This window comes from Amblyomma maculatum, chromosome 4, assembly GCF_055883805.1.
Source record: "Amblyomma maculatum isolate TAMU_Amacu chromosome 4, ASM5588380v1, whole genome shotgun sequence".
Classification (NCBI taxonomy): domain Eukaryota; kingdom Metazoa; phylum Arthropoda; class Arachnida; order Ixodida; family Ixodidae; genus Amblyomma; species Amblyomma maculatum.
The window spans coordinates 20,052,467-20,077,498 of record NC_139347.1 but is presented as its reverse complement, the minus strand read 5'-3'; the positions used below and the strand labels follow the sequence as shown (position 1 = coordinate 20,077,498).

Genomic DNA, 25,032 nt, shown 5'->3' with positions numbered 1-25,032 from the left:
ATGCAGGACAGCGCTGTCCCATGCACTTCTTTTCTTCTGCTTTTGTGTCTTTCATTGGTTCAATATGATAGGAACAAATGGAGTAGCACTTCCACTCCTGCCTTAGTGACAGGGAGTTTGAGTTGATGGACCGCCATACGGCAAATACGTCACTCTGTTTCCATCCCTAGCATTGCCTGGCTTGTCAAGGCACACTTGCTGTATATGGTCCCAGTTAGCGTACTTACCATAATTATCATACAGCGGTGCTAAAAAACCCTAATTAATACATCTTTCAGTCAGGAAAATCAGGCTTCCTGCACCAACAAAAATAAGACTTCTTAACCTCATCACACGGTGAAAGAAGAAAACAAAAATCTTCAGCTCACGCAGGGAAAGTCTAATTCCCCGTACCAGAGCTTAACAGGTTGCAAAGGAGTGTCAAGAATGCATCTTTGCGTGCTAACCTTCGTACATTATAAAATTTGTACATTTATACAGTGGCTTACTAACTGGATACACCTTGTTGCGTGACGCGGTGTGCGAATATGCATGCAAGAGAGCAAAAATGCACTTGAATCTTGGGTAAATTCGATTCTTGTTTCGTAATAATAATAAAACTTTTTTTTTTGTCATAAATCTTTTTATGTCGGCACACTTTTCATTGTGCATATTCTGCACTTCTTTCACAAACATCTTTACCTGACTGTGTAGAATTCACGATTTTCTTCCATCTGCTTGCTTAAAATATTATTCTTCACAGACCCAACCTAACTTAGCCACCCAGCAGTCGGTTTCTGCCCCCTGCACTAAGCATGACTCCTTGGTACACTGTTCGCAGTCACACAAACACATGCTGAGGCAATTCTATTTCTTCCTCTCTTTATTTCTTAGAAGACACTTAAGAGACAGACCAACAAAAAGGTAGAACAACTATATCACCAGCCCATACAACGAGGAAATCTTTCAGATCTATCTACAGTGCACAGACAGAAAAAGCAGCTCTGCAGAAGAACTAAATGCAATAAATTCAGGTCTTAAAAATGCAGTAACTTTCACCAATGCACGCAATTACTAAGAGCTGTACAATGTAATGGTCCTGCCATGCCATGAAAAAAAAATTGTTAATAAAACCACCTGCAAAATTTGCAAAGATGTCAAGATGAGTCTAGCTTATACAAGAAAATATCTCAAATTGTTGAGTATACAAGTACCTATTTTTCATCCATGAGCTTGAGTTCAGTTTACATTTGTCAAGCGTTTGAAATTGCAACAAACCTGATCCTTAAAACAAAAAAAAATAACAGAATTCTACAAACAGTCACACTAAAATCTTAAGAGAAGCATTTATTTGAATCCCCCTTGGTGATGCTATTTTCTTTTCCTCATTACCAATACAATAAACAGCCATGAGTGTTCAACAAAATGGGGAAAAGGCAGCCTGAGCTATACCACTCAATAAGAAGTAGCAGTTCTTATCTTAACATATGAGAATGCTAACTTCAGGGCAAGGCAGACACTCTCATATGTCAATATGGGCATACAGTTCAATAACCTTCACTGCCAGTCGCTTGATTCCGTTCTCTCAACGGTAGGGTCCTATGAGCAGCGTCACCTGGCGACAGGTAACAGAAATATTGTAAAAATGAATAAGAGCACATTTAAAGCCTGCCATACTCATTGCTTCAGTGGCGCAATGAATTGACACTACTTACCTGAGCACTGAGCGAATAAAACATCTGTTCGAATCCTGAAATTGCAGCTTTTCATGATTTTCTAAAATCACAAGGTTAAAATAAACTACCAATATCTCTCCTGGCGGGCATTCCCCTTTAGGTTGCATTATGTGATGTTTTTAATTCTTAACCGCCGTAAAACCAGCCGTGAACAGAGCCATGAGGTAACGGCATGACAACGGTAACACTATTTGATTACCTTCACCGTAATCAATTCCTGCCTTCAGTATGTGTATGTTACCTTTAGTTGCGTTCACAGACACCTCTCGGTAAAAATTGCTGTTTAATCCGCTGAGAGGCAACCAGTGAGAAGAAAGAAGTTGCAGGTCCCTACCACTGAGGAAACGGAATTACGCATGACAGTCCCCTTTTGTACTTACATTTCTTTTTTTTATATATCAGATCATACCTGTGCACATGCAAAATCTTTCACCTAAATAGTGGGCATTTGTCTTAAAATCTTTCCTCTATGGCTTTGAAACAAGTGCAGCTTAGCCAGTAGATAGAAAAAAGACTAGAAAAAAGACATCAACATTCACACACAAAAATGCAATAAATGCTTTAGTGAGCAATTGATCTTAGACGCAAGTTCACAACAGCTATGACCGTGCATCTGAGATGAGAACTATGAATATGTATCACGAGGCTAAATTGCACTAAACTGTACATTATGTCACACAAGGCTTCTGCAAACAAGCAATAATTTACTCCAAGACTGAACCACAACTTGTCAAAATGAGGACAAAACGAAATGAAAATAACACTGGTTCCTGGTTCACACAAGTTCTTTGCATATCACTCCTATGAGATGGCAGCATGTAAAATTCTTTTCCTCGCAAGCATGAGTACCTGCACAACTGATAAGCTTTTTCTGGCTTCAGCAGTTGGCTCATACTCTAAAGTCAGGTTCAGGATAGTTTGACTGCACCCATCCACACTCTGCGGTACAAAACTTGCCCAGCTAAAAAATATGTCGTAGTATTTTTTTTTTGCATTCCACATTAATGACACTGGTCGAAGTACTAAAAGCTATGGTTACAGGAAGGGCATCTGACAACATTCTTCAAATACAAGAATGAGCAGCACAGTTAGCTCTAACTGCAAATGGTGGTGTGTTAATATCCTTTTGGCCACTGCTAAACTGAATGAAGGCTGATTCCCATGCAAGCGACTGAGCACACTCGGCGAAAAATTTCCGTGCGGGAACTGCGTCGCTTAGGCCATTCAAACCGCCGCAACTGCTCAGAACAAGTTTTTCGTGATGCAGCTGCAAAAATCACGAGCATTTCCGTCTGCTCACAGTGTTAACACCTCCTAAACAAGTAAGAGAAAAAAAAATGCATCAGCTGCTGATTTAAACCTAGTCTTATAAAAGACGGCAAGCGCATGGGACAACTAAACAATGAGCGTTTTCACCAGTTCTCCTTAGTGTCAAGATCCCAGATGTAAGCTTCGTTAAAAAAAAAGAATGGTGCTAAAATATTTAGTGTTAAAAAATAGCACATCTTAAAACATGCAAGATACCACTAGGGACTACATCATCATCATCATCAGCCTGACTATACCCACTGCAGGGCGAAGGCCTCTCCCATACTCCTCCAATTAACCCGGTTCTGTGCTAGCTGCATCCACTAGACCCCTGCGAATGTCTTAAACTCACCCGCCCACCTAACTTTCTGCCGCCCACTGCTACACTTTTCTTCCCTTGGAATCCAGTCTGTAACCCAAATCAACCATCAGTGGTTCTATCTATGCACTATATCCTCTGCCCATGCCCATTTCTTCTTGATTTCCACTAGAATGTCATTAATTCGAGTTATTTCTCTGATCCAATCTGTGCGCTTTCTATTTTTCATTCCATAGCCCTCTGCGGTGCCCTGAACTTGCAGCCACTACACGCTACAACAAAGCAAAATTCACCATAAATGCAAAGCAATGCTAAAGCATGAGGCAATCAATGAGCATAAATAAAACACCAACCGGAATCAAATGTCTGCAAAGCACCATTTTGCCACAGATTGGCAATCCATGTTGGTTTTGCTTAATTTCAGCATGTAGTCCCTAATCATATCTTGGACGGTTTGGATGTTGTATGAACAAATTCATGTATTCATCGATAGTAGACGTACACCAGATCTTTTCACTTCAGTGGTACAATAACTATAAAAAAGAATATAGACCTCTAATGATTGTCTCTCAATGACCTATACACAAGGTGCACAAGTTGTACACAAAATATACATGCAAATATAAATGCAGAATGTCACAGCAACAGTATAATTTACAGCAGCTATCTCTCAACAGGATCTGTCACCTGTGGTAAAGAGCCTCCAAGAGAGTCATAGAAGCCAGCCAGGCACCCATTCCTCTAACAAGGAAACCGAGTTATTCCTTTCTTTTTACGAGTCACTACAACTACAATGTGCAAGCAATGGTGCAGAGTATAATAAAAGGCTTCAGATTATTTCAACCATCCGAGGTTATTAACAAGTGGCAAATTGAATGAAAACTCATGTTTTTGCAGTTTGCCTTCATTGAAATGTGACCATTATGGCCAGAATTCAAACTGCGAAATTTGCATGCAGCAATAAAAAGTTACGTCCAGAATAAAAGTTACACAAAAACACCTCTGAAGCCAAAAGGCTGACAGGCTATACACAGTGTTCACATCTTTGAAGTAAGTGATGCTATGAAGCTAACTAGAGCAGCAGCTCCAGATCTTTCTTTGCAGAGGCTTTGCAAGCCAGGTATAAAAGAAATCATGATTCTTGGTATATCACAGTTCAGCAAAGAAACAAATTTGCTATCTTGTCTCTGCTAAGACTGACAGAGGATCTGTTCACAAAGACAGTCAGACCTCACAAGATTCTATGCCTGCTTTTGCAGTCCAATGATGCTAATGAAACCACAACCTTGGTAATAAAAGTACTTAGGATGTCGCTGTCGATCCCACTACGATCTCGTAGCCTTTGAGAATAACCCATCATCATAATCATCACTGAGGACCTCATCACTAGCAACGAGGACAGCCGTCGATCCACCAAGGGGGGTAGACTCCATATGGGCCCATGGCTGCACTTCAGCTGTGCCCAGCACCAGGAATGCCACGGCTCCCAGGGCACAGACAGCGGCCGAAATATAGAACACAGCATTCCATCGTGCAATGGTTTCCTGCAGTACAGACAAGTTGCTTAGTTCTCTGCTAACTATGACACTGATACATGGCAGACTTGAAAATATTTACAACACACAGAGGTCACAATATTCCTGCAGCTAAGCCAAGGGTTCCTGGCACTGACTGACACTGTTTTCCTTTCTCTGTACTCTGGACAAAGTACAGATGCCAATTTCAGGTTGGGTACCAACCATGAGAAAACATACGACTGCTTCAGAGTTCCACATTCTGCAAACCTTTGCAACCGACAATGCATTTCTTCAACTGAACAGCACATTTTTATCAGTGCACAGCTGAAGACAATGTTGCACATCAATGCTAACGCCCATTTCTGCTACGATGATTTCTATAAATTCCACGATCAGCATATACCTACTGGAAGCAGCAGCCAAATCAAAAGTGGCAAGAAAAAAAATAAAGCAGATTACAGTCAAAGACAACTGGACATCATGAGTAATCTTTGAATGCAGAGACAAAAATGGATAAAGGCGAATCAGCCGAATGAGTTGTTGTTTGTTTAATATGATGCTGCACTCCAGCACTACCTTTCCTTTAAATCAAGCTGCGAAGTAAAGCAGGTACACATGCTTAGCTAAACACGCAAGTTAGCCAGTAGAAATCTTTTACTGCATGAATGCACACTGGGTCGCACGTTGCATCATGCTTAGATGTCAGCATTGCAAAAAGTAGCTCACAATACACTTCCTATCCTTTAATGTTTTCTGTTTCAAGGCTGCAAGTATTATCTTCATGGATAATGTCTGTTTGCCATAGTGCATGGGTTTTTATGGTTTTTGTGTGTACAGTGTAAATCGCATCATTTGCCTAACTTATTCTGCACTTTATGTCTGCGTCAGAGAGCAGCTCTTTGGCGCCCGTTCCTGGATTCTGCGTCGTCGTCTGCATCGGCGTCGGCCTCGTAACCAGCTCCACCCCTCTTTCATGCCTCAGTTCGAGCCGGCGCTTCGGCAACCGGAGCCTCGCTGGATGGGGGGGGTACACTTAGCGGCGAACGATGGGGGCACGAGCGCGCGCAGCAACTGGAGAACACGAGGAAATGAGGGGGGAGGGGGTCGTCGGAGGCAGCGCTAGCAGCAACTGACTAATGCCGCTGTTGCCGCTAGCGAGTCAAGACAACGTAACTGCGTAGAACACCGTCGCCGCAATGCAGAAAGAGGAGGAGGGGTCCCCCCTCTTCCTGCGTGGCAGCGAGGGTGCTCTCCGGTTGCCGAAACGCCGGCTCGCTATCAGCGGATCACGGTGCGTGCATCCCGTTCTCACTCGCTTCACTCGCTAGCGGCGTCAGCGGCATTAGTCAGTCGCTGCTATCTGTTCGCCGCGCAACGTTCCTGTGGGCCCACGCGCTGCTTCCCGCAACCTCCCGATAACTCAATTGCTCTCTTCATTTCTCCGACCACAAAGCTTTTTTCATGACAGCCAAGAACTGTTAGTGGAGTGTTTCTTGAAGGAATACGTGTGAAAAATTAAAAAAAAACATACGTGTCTTGCTAGAAATCTTTGCCTCAATCTATAGAAAAGATGAAACATATGATGAGCTGCGCTCAAATTTCGCATTAGGAAGTAACATAATCGTGGGTAATTTTTTTATTTATGTTGTTTTCCCTCTACAATAATGTCCTGTACTCTGTATAAATAAATAAATAAATAAATAAAAAATGAAAGTACTACAAGCTATAATTTCAGGAAGGGCATCTGACAGCATTCTTCAGACACAAGAATGAGCAGCACAGTTAGCTCTAACTGCAAACGTGGTATGTTCACATCCTTTCTGCCTGACTCAACTGACTGAAGCTTGATTCCCATGGAAACGATTGAGATAACTCAGTGATGTAGCGAAAAATTTCCAACATGTTGGGACCGCGTCGCTCTGGCCACTCGAGCCACTGCAACTGCTCAGAATAAGTTTTCGTGATGTAGCAGAAGAAATCGCAAGCATTTTTGTCTGAATGCAAAATAAGTTTAAAAAAGGGGTGCTTTACAAAACTGGAATGCAGTGCAAGTAAGCTCACTCACATTGTTTTCTGTCAGGTAGCCAACCACAAGTGGCGCAAATATGCCAGCAGTGTTGGAAACACAGTTTGTTAGCCCCATCACAGCACCTGTCGACATATACAAAGAGGGAGAGAAAAGGCACTCAATTTTCCTCTCTCTTTCTCCTCAACAGTGGTTACATCAACACCAGCTTTTAGCTTACTATGCAACATTTTTGTTTCTACAAGGCAATAAATATATGTTGCACAAGCAATAATTTGTGATGGCATATTAAACCTTGCATACTAAAAAAGGTAGCGCAAATGTTGCGAGCCACGTTGCAGCTTCGGGGCTAGTGTCAATGATGCAAAATTCAGACAGAACTCTCTCACACATCAAACCTAGTTTGAGGCAGCTGCATCAAAACGATAACTGAGCGTCAAAGAGGTACATATGTCTGACAAGAAACAAGCCTCCCACTGAAGGGGCCTCGAAATTGCAGTAATGTACACACAGAAGTCATGTCACTTACCAGCAAAGTCAGGGGCAAGGTCAATGGGAAGCACATTGTCCCCGCCATAAAGAAAGCCAGCTGAAGTGTTGGAGAGCAGGAGCATCACATAGGCAACTACCCAGTTGCATCCAGCGAATGTCACTCCCACCATGCCAGCACACACTAAAAGCAGGCCTGCAAACACGAAGGCGGCATGAAGTCCAGCACTCCACAAACTTGGCGCTGGTGAAGATGGTGCATTTACTAGTAATGTCAAGAACGCCCACTAACTGCAGTGCTATGTAGTGGCAACAAGCAGCCTGCCTATAACCATGTTTTAGCCTCTCCCGATGCTGATGTGCTGTCCAGCACTTAACGAGCAAAGGGCAATGTCTGATTTCTGACTCGTATAACTGCGGTTCAAAATACAGCTACAGACTCTCAACATGTTTCATCCAGTGACCACAACACCTACTGCGTTTATTTATGTCTTGCTGTCAACTATATATTATGTTACATAGCAGAATGCATGCTTCCCACGGTGTGCCATGCCTTTCCAAATCATGTGCTCCTATTTATAGGGTGCCTGATCATAACGACAATTTTTTTGTGGCTAAAGGACAAGCTGTGATCAATCTATTTTCCTTTGAGGAAACCAATTACTAAGAATCAAGACAAGAATGGGGCTGATAAAGCTCTTGCCTTAACTATACCATTTCTCTTTGTACAGACAGTCACTGTACTAGGAGTGTATAAAAAGCAATGTTCCTTCTAACTAAAAATTTATAGTATTTAGAAAAATTAAAGCCGCATAACTGCTTGACTTACGACACTTTACAATGTGATCTCAGCCAATTTGCATAACTCTGCATCATCAATGAGCAAGGGCATGCATGTTTCTACCAGAGAGAGAGAGAGAAAGAGATCAAGTGTTTACTGTAAAGCAGGAAGGTTGGTCAAACAACTTGGGTGGTGCCTCTAGTACCGGGCATCACTGGATTTTGCTGACGGACTACTAGCTGAAGCAACTTTAATTGATGATACAGGGCCTCATTTTGTACAGGTTTTAAACCAATAGCATTAAACAACACTTCACCACAGAAAGCAGTGTCAGCATGACTGAAAAATCCTGATTCGTTGACAGCAGTCGTGACGAACTCATGATGTTTTATGCAGTGACGATGCTTAAAAGAATATATGGGTAGTGGACTCAAACCTCTGATTTTGATGTTGCGAGTCAGGCAAGCTACTCTTATATCACTGACGCATTTTCATTTGAATGAGTTAGAAAACATTGTGCTAAGGCGAGAAGCATGTGAAGGTCTGCAATAGTGTGTGCTAAGGAGACCCCAAGTGACTGTAGGAACCATTTAGCACTATCACATCACACTATTAAAGAAAACTTGCGTCCCCCAAAATTTATTTCTTTCAGACAGCAGCAAGCAAGTGGCACAAGCGATGCTCTCGTTTCTCTCTAATCTGGATTCGTGACATGCAAAGATGAAAATCGTACGGTGCCAAGACAGGACTGAAAGGAGGTAAGGGCAAATTTGGCAATCGCTTCTCTTTAGGGATGTGCAAATATTAAAATTCTCGAATATGAAACGAATACAAATATGAGAAAAAATATGATTTCAGATATTAAATCGAATATCAAATAGCTATCAATGTAAAAAAAGAGAAAGCTAGAAATGAAAAAAAAAAAGGGAAACGTTTGTCTCGTTTATTTCAAAATTCACATGGTATTTTCAAATGAAATAAAGCTGAAATTGCACAGAAACGTATACCCTAATTTTTGAAAAGTCCATTGTAAATTTTGTAGAGGTCTATAAATTTCCATGTACCGTCTCTTTTTCTTTTCTTTTTGTACAGGAAGGACCTGCATGAAACCGGGTGGAGCTGTCATATCGCTGCTGAATTCAGTAAACTCTCGATAATTCGGCCTTCAAAGGGCCACAAAAAACGTCCGAATTAACTGAAAGCTCAAATGTTCAAATATGCCCAAAATCCATTTGCATCACATTAATTTTATCTGATGAACAAGTTGCCCAATGGTTGTTTGGATCTGAGATGAAACCAAAGTGAGAACTACATTTGTTCCCAGTTTAATCATGTGCTTCGCTTTTCGTGAAACCGTCAGGAAGGCCCTGTTCACAAAAAAGAACGCTCATCTTTAAAAAATGGCCTCATCGCATTTTGTGGATGCTTCACTGCAGAGTCCACATGGTCAAGGATTGCGGTGAAGCACACATTGTGGTGAAACTGCAGTGAATTCGAAAATGTTTGGTGTATTCAGTAACTTTCTAATAAAAAATTTCAAATATCAGTTTTTCGAATATAAATACAAATCAAATAAAAAACATTCAATACATATCCCAAATTTAGAATATTCGCGCACCCATCGTTGCCCGCCTGGGCAGTGTAAAAGGGTAAGCTGGTATAAAGTACTGCGCCCTTGTCCAACGGGAGTGCAAAGACATACGGTTTGACTGACATTACATAAAAAATAATATAGGCCAGCAGATATGCGGAAGTAATATTTGCCAATTTCATAAGTATTTAATAAGCAGAGTTCGAGAAAGAAATGCAGAATCTGCATTGGAGTAATGTGAAAGCATGAATGCTGCTGTTGGTTGCCTCTGGTTGCTTCTAGCTGCTTAATTCACTTCTTGTTTACCCATTTCAGATTTTGGTACTTTAAAATTGCACGCAATCCCTTCCTATGCCCTTTTTCGGCTCTACTTCTGGCTGCGTGAAATCACGTCCTTGACATCACATTAATTCAATTCTTGTTTCCCCATCTTAGTCTTCGGTAGTTTTAAATTGTGCCCCAATCAATTCGTATGCCCTTTTCTGGCTCTACTTCCGGTTGCGTGATGTCACATCCTTGACGTCACCCTAATTGACTGCCTAAATTAACTACTTTAGCCTTTGGTACTTTCAAATTGAGTGCCAATCCCTTCCTATGCCCTTTGCTGGCTCTACTTCAGGTTGCGTGATGTCACATCCTTGACGTCAAAAATTATTCTTTTTTGGGCACAACATTACGTCACCCTCTATCAATTGACGCCACTCATTAACCTACACCACTTCTCAATTACTCAAAACTGCTGCGGATACGATTTTGCTGACGCAGTCTGCGGACAGAAGTCTGCGAACATAACGAAGTAATGCTTTCGCATTAAAAAATGAGAGGAATTACTTTCTGGACACCCTTTTCATTACGCTTTGGTCACTGCATGTGCAACCTCCTTTAGTATAACATCATTATGTTTCATTACATACAAACTTCACTGCCTCTCTGCTTAGAAGTACTGTCACAGACCAATTTTTCGAACTGAGTAGAACCCAAGAAATGGCCTGAATTATTGTACAGTACAAAAAAAAATCAGTGCCATTAAAAAAAAGTTGTGCAAAATCATTCATTTCACCGATTCTCTATGTTCTACATGTAAATGACAAAATTAGCTTGCATTTAAGCTGCAGTCACACTCTATGAATAATGTGTGTGTTTCACTGTACCTCGAATTCCCAACATTAAATGTATGAAGCCACTAAGCTTCATGCTGCAAATTATGTGATAAGTAATGCATGCCCTTGGCTGCCCTGCGCATATTTTGCAGTATGAGGATGGCGCCTGTTTCTTTTGCGAATAACGACAATCACCGAGATGGAGAAAGGACATCAACAGAAAGAAGCAAGCATCTTGGACCACCCTGCATCTTCACCCGTCCAGTAAAAGATGCCATTACTCCCTGGTTGTCGATGTGAGTGCACAATCCAGCTTGCGCGCATTTAAGCCTACTCTTTGGGGGCCAGCCCAACGTGAAGTATGCCATTAGCTTGAGCGCCGTCAATGAGACGGTTCAATGAGACGGTCAATGAGACAGAGCAATTAGAGCATTGCTCACCCATGTCTATGTTCGGCTGAAACGCTGACCTTTCAAACGCCTGTCTTACTTCTACCTACCTTTTTTTAAAAAATATAACTTTTGGAGTGTAGCGAGTCCAAAATATAAGTCACAAATATGTACAAATTCCTATGAGGTGAGCAATGATTTCTCAGCGAAGTATGAAATGTTGAGGAAGTTCAAAACAAGTCCGAATTACTGAAGTTCCATTACAGAATAGCAAACCAGAGGCACGTCAACCAAAAAATCTATCCTCCCTCACAATGCAGCATGTTTCTCCATCTCCTGTCCAAATCATTTCCAAACACTGTCGCATTATATATAAGTGTCCAGTTTCCCTCCTACAAGGATACACATACATGCTTGAAATGCTTTTCAAGCCAGCCACCTGTTGTGATGCTCAGCAGCTCAAAAACAGGCATCACTTGATGCTGCCGTGTGTACGCACATGTGCTACTTGTGTACACATCCAGACGTTGCCCGACTGTCATACACAAGGCATATAAACAGTGTTTTTACAACACCAGTACTGTTGTACTATCTCAGAAGGATTACACAGGGTTGATCACATATAGCACGGGGAAACCTACTCAGCATGGCCAAGCTGCAGAGCACAACTGCATTTAACCCAGTCATGAATCAATGAACAGTGGCATATGAGAAGAGGTACCTCAAGGTGGTGCTTGGAGATTTTTTTAACATCAGATGACTGAACTGTTTCTAAAACTGTGTTTATAAGTTGTTTTAAGTGTCCATAGAGACCTGGTTCATTATCACCAAAAATATGTCGGACAGTTCATTTCTGTTGTCACTGTAGAAGCAAAACACATACCATAATGACTTTTACAAAGTAAACTTCATGTCTGCTTCACTTTACTGAATGGTTAGCAGTATCACTGTTCACTGAAGTTTGAATGCAATAAATGCATGCATTAGTGCAACTACTGAAAGCTACTAAAAGTGTGATCAGTCTCTGTCAACATACCTGCTGTCTCGAATCCTTTTCTGATGGCAGTGATACCTAGCACATTCTTCTTTCGAAGCTTATCGGCTGCATAGCCACACAGAAAGCCAACCACTGCTTGACTCAAGTATATGCTGGCGTTTAAGACTCCATTCTGGAAAAAAAAAGGAAAAAAGCACCCTTCAATCTTTAACCCTAATGGAAGTTACTTTTTCATTTTATGCCGTATTAGCCGGTACAACAACCCCCTTTTCTCACTGTGATAATGCGGCTGCTTTCTGCATGTAATTACATCATTAGATAACAAGGTCAGCGCATGCAACTCCTTGGTATCATGCCCACCTAACTGTCATATTTCCAGTTAAGTAAACTTAACTGAATGCCTGGAAACAGATTCTTTCTTCCACAATATGAGCCTACACATATAGCGAATGCTGTAACTCATGTCCCGTTACCACATAAAAGGAATGTTTGTATGCATACGTATAACACAATAACACTGTACAACACCTATAAGGCAAACGTATAACACACAGCCAGAATGGAACAGAAGTAAGAGGATTGCAAGGTTTAACTACAATAAAAAAACTGCCATGCAGTGCTTTCACACAATCTGCTTGGTTTCCATCCAACAATTACCTCATAAGCAGATTAAAGAAAGGCATCAGATTTTTGTTCAACAAGTGAAGGTGTACTGAATCACCCATCAAGCTACTCAATAAAACTGGCATTCGCACTCTGGCAAAAAAATATAAACTCTCTCTGTTGCATTCTCCCGAGTCTCCGAGCCTTTTCTCCATGTCGAGGTCCCCATTTCCTGTTGACATTTGGTGACCTTCTCTTCTCTGTGATTCCTCAACAACTGCCTCTAAAGTTTTACTGACTTGCTTGCCTCTTTTCCCACCCATACTTCTGTTGTCACTGCTCTCTCAGTTGGCCGCAGGTGCTTGTCCAACTCCCAGAAAACCACAGGTGTAATGCATTAAACGTGCGCACAAGTTGCACTAGTGTACAAGGCACACCTGTCCTTATAATAAGGTCAACAAAAAATTACAACGGTTCAACGCTGCTGAACCAAGTATTGAGCAAAAGCATTAGCTGTGCGTGACCGAGCGTTCTTCTTCTTCCTCACCCCACATATAAAACCCCGCTTTAACCAAGCCGTACGAATGTGCCTTAGTGGCCTATAAGGGTAACGTGAATGCCAGGGTCCTAGCAGGCTGATTCTGACATAACCGTCCCATGTGAAACGAGAGACCCAAGTTGGCAGCTCCTGCCGACCGCTTGAGTTGGTAGCCCAGCTCTCACTCTAGTGTCACGTGAGGTGTGACGTCACAGCATCACGTGGGTAAGACGTGGCTACCGGCCGAGCTACGCTGAATGCTCGAAACCTAGAGTAGTATTGCTTTTGCAATAAAATGCATTCGACGTGCAAGCAAAGTACATGCTTGCGGCAACTCCTGTGTGCAGACAGTTCTTGACCTCTGGCAGGGTGCTGCCTCCCTGGGATCTGCTCTTTTTAAATGCTTAGCTCCATTGTCAGTGCCATCCAAAGCACAGTCTTGGCAGTGTGCCAAGATACTATGGAGTAAATGGTAGAATGGCATACGTATTCACTTTGGGCAAATATAGTGCACTGGTTGCTCGGCCAATTTGGTGCTAAGATTTTGCAAGGAAACTGATTGGGGGAACACTGTGTTCCTGGCAAAATATTCCCTTTGACCGCACAGCAAATGCTCAGCCACTCGCTTTACACACTTGTAACCCTCCTGCAAGTTTCCCAAGAGGAAGGGGTTTTAGAGCAGGATTGCCCTACTTGCAAATAATGTTTTTTTTTTTTTGTTCATGCCGGACTGTCTCCCTGGTCCACTTCTTATGCTTCACATCATATCCAATGGCACACAGCTCAAATTTATCATTATAACTTTTTCACTTTGCGTGTGGCATCATGTTAAGGAACAACGCAGGCCACAAACAAAGCAAAACTGATATTTTTCAATTTATTTATTTAAAGCATATCATGGAAATACAAAGCAAGTCAATAGCAGTCAAAGCAAAGCAAGCAAGTCAATAATTTTGAGCATACGGCTTGACTAGGTGCAGCAAGACCATGTGCACCGCACCACCACCACATCCAATTTAGTATGGCAGGACAGCACTGGCAAGACTCGACTAAGTCTTGCTTGACTAGGTGCAGCAAGACCATGTGCACCGCACCACCACCACATCCAATTTAGTATGGCAGGACAGCACTGGCAAGACTCGACTAAGTCTTCCCTTTTACAAAAATATGTTTTGCAACAAAACATAGTTACAGGTCGCAGCATAAGACATGTGCGATAGGCCATCACATTTAACGCAATACGGTTGAAGGCACCGTTCACCGAAAATCAAGCATTGGCGCCGGTGATATGATTGAAAAATCATGACCACGGCGCTGAGAGGCAGTAGCTGGCAGGTGACATGGCCGCCCATTGAGTGAACATAGGGTTGCCTGATGTTTGGCAGGAGCTGCCAACTCGGGTCTCTCCTTCCATATGGGAAGGTGACAACAGAATCAGCCTGCCAGGACCCTTGCATTCACGTTGCCCCTAGGCTAAGCAGGCATATATATATATATATATATACGGCTTCGTTAAGGCGGGGCTTTATATGTGGGCTGGTAGCCTACACTATCATGTCATATCCTTAAAGGCGGAGCTTAAGTGTTTTTCGTAATTTTTTGTCAGTCATGCTGTATAAGCCATTTCATTATATAAAACTTGTAAATAAAAATTCAGAAAAAAAATACCGACTTACACACTGGAAGATAAGGTATTGTTAATGACGTTTACGACACTTCAGTGGTTCAACTGCTGATGTCCTGTCCTTATTCTGCCACTAATGGTATTGATTGTACCACCTTTCTTTGCGCAGCTCTGGAAACAGACATATCTTGCATGTTTCGCATGAAAGTACCCTCCAAATTCATGACATTTCAAACATGAAATACTACAGAGTGCTGTCTTTGACCAACTCACACTTCATCACAAATTGCAAACTCAAGGTGTTGGTGAAGAGTACCTCAAATAGCCTGCAGAAAGGAGCTGAATCAGCAATGTAAAGAGCAAAACTGTGAAAGCATCGTAAAAAGCATGGCTCAGCAGATGCCAATCAACCCTCGAATTGAGCATGACCTGGTACCAAAGAGAAACCCAGCAACAAACAAAAGTGACGCACATACCTTCTGAATGTCAAAGTGCAGAACATTGGACAGGTAACTAGGGAGCTCTGTAAGAAGAGTATAAAAGCTCCAGGCACCACAGAACTTGACGAGAGCACAGAGCCACACTGCTCGTGATGTCAGTATGCTCCTCCAAGGAACTGGCTGTAATCCAAACAAAGATCAAATTGACCACTTTATTGAAGACTGTCTTCAAATAAGAATCCAGCACAAGGGGTCACTAGGACCGCTATAATGATTCAGCTAGATAACTCTTCCTACAGAGAGCTTGTTTTCTGCAACCTCTTTTCATGCAGTCGTTGCAGAACTCGCCTCATTATGCACTGCAGCCTCAAGTTCATCTAAACAGTTACCACATCAGTCAACACTGGTAAGCATTACCTGCACTCCACAGCACTACAAATAAGTTCCTATCAATCCATGTCATATCATGTTTTCACATTTCAGGTATACACAAAGAAGGGATGCATACAAAGAAACCAAAGGATCCAGCATTTCTGCCAACAACTCTTGCACCTTTCGCTTGACAAACTCTGCTCACCAGCATCGCAAACACATCACAACTGTACTGTACTGTACCGGCCATGTCAGCCACCACAAAAGCAACTCTGGCATTATGCACACAGGGCAAGCATATTTACATTCTAACATATTGAACCAGCGAAAGACAAAAACACAAGAAAAGTAGTGCACGGGGCAGCGCTGTTCCGTGTACTTCTTTTCTTGTGTATTGTGTCTTTCGTTGACTCAATATGTTAGATTAGCACCAACTAGCCCAAATGGTCACCATGTTAAAAGCACATTTTCATGATTTTTCACAATGAATTGTCAAAGTATGTGGAAAGTTCTGCTTTGCTGCCTCGGAAATGCACAAAAAGCTCCCAGACACTAAAGTGAGCTTGCTTCCTGTAATCCTGTATTCCTGTTTTCCCACTTGTGCATTGCAAAATGTGGGACCTTGATGTGCTTGGTGTTAGATTGATTTTGTAGGATTTAACGTCCCAAAGCAACCCAGGCTATGAGGGACCCTGTAGTGGAGGGTTCCCGAAATTTCAGCCACATAGGTTCTTTAAGGTGCACTGATATCATATAAAACACGGGCGCTCTGTTTTTTGTCTTTTTCGCAAAGCAACCGCCATGGCCAGGATCATACACTCATCCTTGGGTTCAGCAGACGAATGCCATAACTACTGAGCCACCACAGCGCCTTTGATGTGCCTTTAACTAAGAAGTATTGAACCACTCTACCGATTCAACAGTAAGTTCAGATGAACACTTTAGACACAGAACTTATCTTTCCATCTCTTCTTTAGTGTGCTTTTTTTTTAGCACTTCACTGCAGCTTTTCTTTCTTATTTAATTAGTCCTATGGATGGATATACTAGTTACAGGAGCTAACAATGATGAGAACAACTTTTATTTGATAGTATACTACAAACTGTAGTCTTAATCACTGTATGGCACATCATGTGTTAACACTCATAACACATACAAAGAGGGGAAAAAAATTGATGGGGTTCAACCTGATTTAACAAGCATAAGCTTTGTAGGCCTAGCACTGGGCTACACCAGCAGCATTACCAATTCAGCCTGACAATTGCAACAGAGTGTAGACATTGACTGCCCAAACACCGCATCACAAATAGATAGACTGAGGACGCGAGCTGCAGTTAACAGCTTATATAACCCTCTCTAAGCTGCTGTCAAGTGGCAGTGAGAGCACTGGTCTAAACCAGCAGCGAGGATGAGGAGGAGCGCAGGGCACAGCTGGTGGTTATGCAGTTGCAAGGCTGACATCATTCGCAGTTTGGCCGACGGCGAACCAAAGGAGCAAGCGCAAGGCGCAGCTTTGGAGAGGGGCAGATGAAGCTAGCGCATGAATGATGACCTTGGAAGACTAGAGCCTCGCTCAGACAACAAAGTATTCAGCACTTCCACTTCCATTGCCTGTATCATTCAAGTGGAAAGATCTTTTGAACAGCATTAATCACGCCAGGTTTACAGCATGCACCTCACCAGCCACAGCAAACACAATTCATCCACTATTTACACATGTGCATGTCCATTTTTCCTCATTTTCAGAATGCACAGCGCAAGCAATGCAACACAAGCTCCCCAAGCACTAAAATGGGCTTGTTTCCTTTCATTTTACTTAGGTTCCTGCAGTACACACACGATTTCTCACCTTGCGCGCTGTGAACTTAGCATCTCGAGATTCCACTATGTATATTCTTTCATCTCCAGAGATGAACCTGTGCTTCTCAGGGCTTCCAGAGGCCAAAAAGGTCCACAGTATACACCACACAACACCAAAAAAGCCTGCATGAGGATAAAAAGTACAGGCTTAAAAAATGAGAAAACAAAGACATTTTTCCTCACTAACTTGTAGGACAGCAGCATTGTCAGCAAGGTAAGCTCCGTGCTCGGTCTATGCAAGCCACTGCAAAGGCGTTTCGAATCCATCTTTCTGTCCCATAAGGGAGGAATTAATCAATGTAAAGACAGTTTCGTGAAAAAAAAAAAGACTCACATTTGCAAAGCTAACTAACATTAAAAGATAGGCACGCTATCAAAGTTTCTGCAGATAAATATTAGAATGCTGTGAAATGAAAAGTTTGCAGCTAAAAAAAAAAAAACAAAAACAAAAAACAAAAAAAAAAACAAAAAACAAATAAAGAAAAAGAGGGAACCACATGCCCATAATGTTTGAAGTTACGCTCACAAAGCATACATATCACACAGCCTCGTGTAATGTGTCAAATTAATATATTTCTTAAGAAAGTACATATTAAATTTTCATATTTTGATTTTTTTTTTTCTTGGAGCAAGAGTCAGAATCGAAATGAAACAAATCCCAAGAAAAAAACTAACAGTATTATATGCCCAGCTTCTTCACAGCTGATCTTGCAGCATCTGAGCTTGCTTTGATCAATAAGCATACTAATATTTAAGAGTTAAGCATGCCATGTGCCATGTGCCAGACGCTCTTGCTCCACACAGTGTAGAGTGCAACAGGCTTCTGTTATGGTCACAACAGTGTCAGTGCTTAGAAACAAGCTGCTAAATGTGACCAGACATCAAGAATGCTAGGCGTGGCTAAGGCACTGAGCTGTCTGCACCCTCTACACCTAGCATCCCAACAACTGGATTTTGCTGTAATAAAATGAAAGAATTCTGCACAACCACTAAAATTCGTGAATGTTGGCCTGCCAAGCAAGCTGAACGCACTCATACTATTTTCTAGGTATGACTGCTTACAGCATGATTCACAGAACAAATATATATATATATATATATATATATACAGAGAGATGGTAAGGAAACATACAATGCTAACCACGTACCTGATACACAGCTGTCTAGGCATTAGTTTACAATTTCGCTCTCCACATGCATGCTCTACGTAAATCTCATGCATCTGTCCCATGCATCTGTATCTGTCAAAGGAGGAGGAGGAAACTAAGTGTCAAGAATGTCCTGGGCCAGGGTAACCAAGGCCAACTGATCTTTCAGCTGGTCAGATGCTAACCAAGCCCGCCACGTTGGGGGAGGAGGGTGTAGAAAGAGGGGTGATTGAATTGCGAAAGGGCTTGAAAACATGCCATGTTCTAAGTTCGCATAGTGTTCGAAACAATTTGGGCATGCTGGGGGAATGTCTGACCCGGTATAGAAATGATCTGGCAGGAGTAAGCAGTGTACTTAGTTGCATGCGTCTAAGAATGCGTATCTGCGTGGTAGCGAGAGATTTATCAGGAAGAGGAAGTGTACGAAGAGTTCCTCTAATGTTGTCATAGTGAATGTTGATTTCTTTTTTGCAGTAAAGAGTAGTGTCCTACGTGGGTGGATAAGGCTAGTCCCAGGCACCCGGTGTTGAAGTTCGCAGGTGAGGCGATGCACTACCTCATTGCCTGGGATTCCAGTGTGACCAGGAATCCACCTCAGTGTGACAGTGTTGGGACATGGTTTGGTGAGAGCTCTGTGCAGATCATCCAGCAGTTCTTCAAGAAAGCGACCCGTATGAATGGTGCGTATAGCCTGTATTGAATCAGTGTATATGGTATATCCTGAAGGGTTAGGGGGTGCTTGTGGGAGGTCTTGAATACTGGCAACTATTGGCAGGGTCTCGAGAGTCGCTGTAGGAGGAGGATCTATGTAAGGACCGAGGGTATGCGCCACTACATAACTACAGCTCTCAATTGAGTAAGCAGCCGCTCCGACATTAGTCCGGGATGCATCTGTGCAGACGATCGCAGAATCTGTAGGGTGAACATGATTGGCAACGCGAGCGGAACATCTGCCTGGGTTAGTATCGGGTGCAACGTTTTTTGGAATGGGGGTTATTCTGAGGTTATCCAGGAGCGAAGAAGGACGGGTAATTATAGGGAGGTCGATAAGTTTGAGTGCAACCTGCTGCAGTATCCAATGTCCTCGTTTGGTGCTAAAAAGTACCATTTGCCAGTCTCGATGTTGTTGTATGAGGTCTCCCAGGGGCAAGAACACTAAAATATATAACACAAAATTATATAGGTTACCAGGTTTTCTCTTGGACCATGCAGGGTGGCTCATTTAGTCCTGCCAATGAGCCAAACTGTTCACTGAGGGGTAACTGTTCCCAACACCCGCCTAAACATAAGGAGCACCAAGGGTACACTAAACAGCCCAGTAACAAAGTCCATGGCTCACATACGTTTTCACAAAGGATGTACACAGAGTATACACCCTTGTTGAGATGTCATAGCCTCAAGCCAATCATCGAGGTGTATTTGTAGCCTGAGAATGAGCAGTGGTACACACCTGTGAGATAGAAGACAGAGGGCCAGCCACCTGCGAATCCATGCCTGCACAGCACGGCCGCAAGGGGAAGTGTGATCACAGTGCCCAAGAGGCTCCCCATGTTGCTGATGGCTGCCATCATGCTTCGCTCATCCACAGGTGACCACCGGGCCAAGAGTGCGTACATGGACGGGTATGTCACCCCCTGAAGAATGAACATGTCTGTACTAAACTACCACATGGCAAACACAACAAAATAATCCTGTCAATTTTCTGAAGATACCTTCCACAATAACAAATTACACAAGTCCTGTGCTGAAGATTGTAATGGCACGCAGTGCATGAGGCCACAGAGTACAAAAGCTTTCAGTCACCTCGGCAATGCCTTCCAGAATCCGCAGAACCAGAAAAGCAGAGAAGCTGGCTCTTGCGACCACCGCTGTACCAAGCGTCAGAAGCGAAGTGATCCCAATTCCATAGAAGAAAATCCATCCTGGATCAATGACCTCAGCCAGCCAGCCGCCGGGGATTTGTGTCACAATATAACCATAAAAGAAGGCATTCAGCACATAGCTCTGTGTCACCTGGTCCCAGAGGAATTCTCCAGTCTAGCAGAGAGAACAAAAAAATGACGTAAAGCCAAATTGAATTCTTGTAATACTATAGTCATTACAAGGCACACCATAGTCTATATAATTGAACTAAGTTAATAATTACTGTTATAAACTAGAACAGATATTAGGTGAGATCTGGCAATAAAAACACCCCCCCCCCACACACACACACACATACACACACATTTTTATTTTGTTCTGTGCTATATTCCATGCTTTCACTCCGAGTGATGCGATCAACATTTCTCCTGAACAACCACAGCATACAGCATAGCAGTAGATATAACCACAAACTGAATACTCTTACATAGGCTCATGACAAAAATATATCTGTAGCCTATTACAAGGAAGGCAGTTTGTGAAGAGCATGCTTTCTACCATGTGTTTGCAAAGGAATGGTTTCTACAAACTCAAGTTTTTACTCTGAAGCAATAAAATATCTCTGAACATGCTCCAACAAAAAGCTGCAGATCAATTTTCAGCCACCTAAGGATTTGTGTGTGAGCTAACCATATTCCACTTCCAGGATACCTTTCTAATCTACCTTAACCAAACAACTTCCATGGCCAATGTTTAACCACTGCTTTACAATTGCACAACAATCTCCACATCAGAAGGTACACAGAACAGTACTCAGCAAACAAGAAAAACAAGGTAAGCAGGCAGCAGAACAGCAAGGTAACCACAGATGACAATGAATGCAACAGCGCAACCCAGCATACATTTGGGGCTGGGCAAAAATATGCACTAGGCAACGGACACATTAGCAGCAGCGTTCTTTGTATTCATTTCATAACTAGTGTTAGCTACCTCTCTTTTTTTTTCTTATCTTCTTCCATTCAAGTGCAACAAGGAAAAACAAAGACAGAATTAATGTCAAACTACTTGCAAACAATACCTGACAGCCACCACGGATAGCTTTTATGAACAAGAAAACTCTGAATGGCGGCTACAACAAATGTGGTGACTAAAAAGACGCAAGTGTTGCAAGAGCAGATCTGTCACCAGCACACTTCTTACAACTGTTTTTCTCGACTTTTTTTCATGCTAAAGGCCACTGTCATTATCACAAACTATTCCTTCCACATGCAATGTTTGGCTGACACAAAACTTTAAAAATGCTATTTAACAATTATTGAGGAGGCTCGCATTTGCACAGGTAAGGTGGCTGAGTGATACTATGGGTGTTTACAGCTTGATATATCAGCACCGAGCAAGACCCACAACTCTGAGCTTATGCCCAACGTCCACACTCAGTTCAAGACCAAAAGAGTAGTTAGAAGCCTTCTCCATGCAGAGTAAACGGATAGCAGAAGTCAACACCATAGAATAAAGAATCACATGTAAACATATTCTCATGTTCAAGAATATAAATGTATTTGATGATGTATGTACTTGCAGACGTCATATATCTATAGTTGACATATGGAGCAACTGTTGCATTAGACTCAAATCAAGAAAGAACGTTTAAATTAACAGCAGTTAGCACTGCAGGAAAGACAGCACATATAAAAATGAGCAGAAAGGAATAAATTGCAAAGAAGAAAGGGTCCATGTCTGAAAGTGCTGCATCCACTCTGAGCAAATATAAAAATTTTACTACTGTCACTTTAGACACTGAGGGCACAGATCTGTATGTGTATTTTTATTAAATAAAATTAATTGTGTTGCTTTGAAGACAATTATAATCGACACGCTTGCATTCGAAGCAAAATAACATGTCGCAAAAGCTCTCAGACGATTCACTCGGTCACTTCACCTTGCATTCAGGTTGCTGATGCAACTGCCTTATCATGCTGCTTGTCAACAATATTATAACAAAAGCGATTCTTTTCTTCTGTGCCACTTATGAGATTTGATAGCCTTCTCTAGTCAGCTAGAATTCCCATAAAGTAATATATGTCCTAATCTTTACGTCCATTGCAAGAAAAAGGCCTCCCTCATTGATATCCTTTCTTGTACTGTACATGGCCACCTTATCTCGGCAAATTTCATATTATGCCTCCACCTGATTCTCTGTCATGCCCGGCTATGCTATCCCTTCCTTGAATTGTTTTATCTGAGCAAACAATTTATGGTTTTCTGTTTTCCTCATCACACATCGTCTTTCTAATACACATCACTTACAACCTCTAGCTGTTTTCTGCTTGGATATAAAACTCAAGTGTCAGAGAAAAAAATGGTAATCTTAACAGACAGAGAGATCAAAATGGTTTGGTTTTGTTTTGGGGTTTAACATCCCAAAGCGACTCAGGCTATGAGGGATGCCGTAGTGGAGGACTCCGGAAATTTCAACCACCTGGGGTTCTTTAACGTGCACTGACATTGCACAACACAGGTGCCTAACTTTTCACCCCCATCGAAAAGCGTCCGCCGAGGCAGATCAACATGGGTTAGGGAGCACACCTAACCCATGTTGATCTCTGTCTTTTAAGACTAAATGTACAGCCTTTATCAAAAGTTTACAACCCAGGGGGTCTACTTCTGAGCGATACTATGTGGCTCGTAATGCATTCCCAGGTTTCCATACTTGCTGAAAGCAAGTAGATTTTTTGTCCTACCCTCTCCAATGGCTAGGACTTCCACGATTATTACAGAAGTCTTGTTATATGGCTTAAAAGCTAACCCTCTGGGCTGTAAACTTTTGATAAAGGCTGTACCTTCTTTTTTTTTTTCTTTTTTTTTTTTAATTTCACATGGGTTGTCGTGTTCTATTAATCTAATTTAAGCCATTCATATTAAGAGACTGGCAAGTTCTGGTATGACAGAAATGTCACATTTAGCTCTTATTCATAACTTCAGTGTGCCGGCCAAATATGTCCCAATCATTCATCCTTCTCCAATGATCTGAACCTTGTCCCCTTCCAAGGCAGTCGAACATTGATTTATTCTTCATAATACTTTTTAAACCCTCAGCTGCGCTCTACCATGCTTAGGTCCTCAAGCACGCAAACCCCCAAGTTAATTGGCAGAGCAATCTCAACTTGCTAAAACACACCTGATGTGTCAGTTAACCAATTACTGTCGAAGGCAACCCACAAAAGCAGCATGCCGTGACGTCTCTTTCAATGCATCCAAACAGTTCTCTTTCTTTGGAATACACACATGACCGAACATAAAAGATGAACACAACACAGCACAGCACGCATAAAAGCAACCTGAAACAAACTTTTTGAAATACAAATCAAAGGACCAGTCCGAGAAGAAGAAGAAAGAGTTATTTACAGGAATGTCACTTTGGTTGGAGAGTGAAGATGAGCCATTGCCAGAGACAGGACACTCGGAAACGACAATTTTGCTCGCATTCCCCTGTGTGGCTGTTGTGTTAACCATGGCAATTATGGTCACACTGAGATTCACTCTCATCGAGTACACCAGGAAAATTCCCAAAGAGATCATGAAGAGCATGAGATGGCGGACTTGAAACCTGCATGCTGCAACAGTGACGTTACGCAATGTGTATTCATCTGTCAGCTGGGAAAAATACAAGGTCACAAAACACTGCATAACGCCGAGAAAGATTAAGCTATCCTCAAACGCAAACACTGAAAAGCTCACATCTCTGTCGTGCAGCGATCAACACAGCTGGAACGTCGTCGGAGGAATCCATGCAGGCAAGCATGCAATCAGCAGAACACAGCAGCACAGCTTGATTATCCCCGACTGCGTGATCACGCTAATTGCAGTTGTCCAGGCTTGGCAGCTACACTTTAGCTAAGGTTAGCATCACCGACTGCGTGATCACGCTAACTGCTGTTGTCCAGGTTTGGCGGCTACACTTTAGCTAAGGTTAGCGAACGTAAATCCAAGAATGCGCCTGTCAGATTACAAGCCCCAGCTCCAAACGAGCAGCAGACGTTCACTCGTTCAGCTGTCCTCAGCAGGGTTGCCAGGTCCATAAAACGAAAAGTCGCCACAAAAATGGGAAAAGTAGCCAGAAAGTAGCCAACCAGAGGAAGAGCAATAAAAAGTAGGCCGAGGCTGGAGACACGCCCGTGGCAGCAGCCGACCCCACACACGTTTCTCCTGCTGCCACGCACGGAAATACGTCACACTCACGTGACCCGCGCATGATGACGTCAGTGGATGCGCGCTTTCGTTTAAAATGGCGCTCTGCAAGTGTTCAGCCGAGTAGCGTTTCATCTGTGTGATATTTGCTCGTCATAGCTTTA

General features: G+C 42.4%; 1 protein-coding gene across 1 annotated transcript; it reads right to left on the bottom strand.

Moving 5' to 3' along the window:
* Positions 1–843: 843 nt before the first annotated feature.
* Positions 844–24,735, bottom strand: LOC146190398 (sialin-like). The gene is made up of 10 exons (XM_084600881.1): positions 24,419–24,735; positions 24,086–24,294; positions 20,621–20,854; positions 20,268–20,451; positions 17,659–17,792; positions 15,474–15,617; positions 12,272–12,404; positions 7,415–7,570; positions 6,925–7,010; positions 844–4,886 (listed from the first exon to the last, which is right to left on the bottom strand). Exons 1-10 carry the CDS (start codon positions 24,480–24,482, stop codon positions 4,668–4,670), a joined length of 1,563 nt encoding a protein of 520 aa, XP_084457007.1. The 5' UTR covers positions 24,483–24,735; the 3' UTR covers positions 844–4,667.
* Positions 24,736–25,032: the final 297 nt, after the last annotated feature.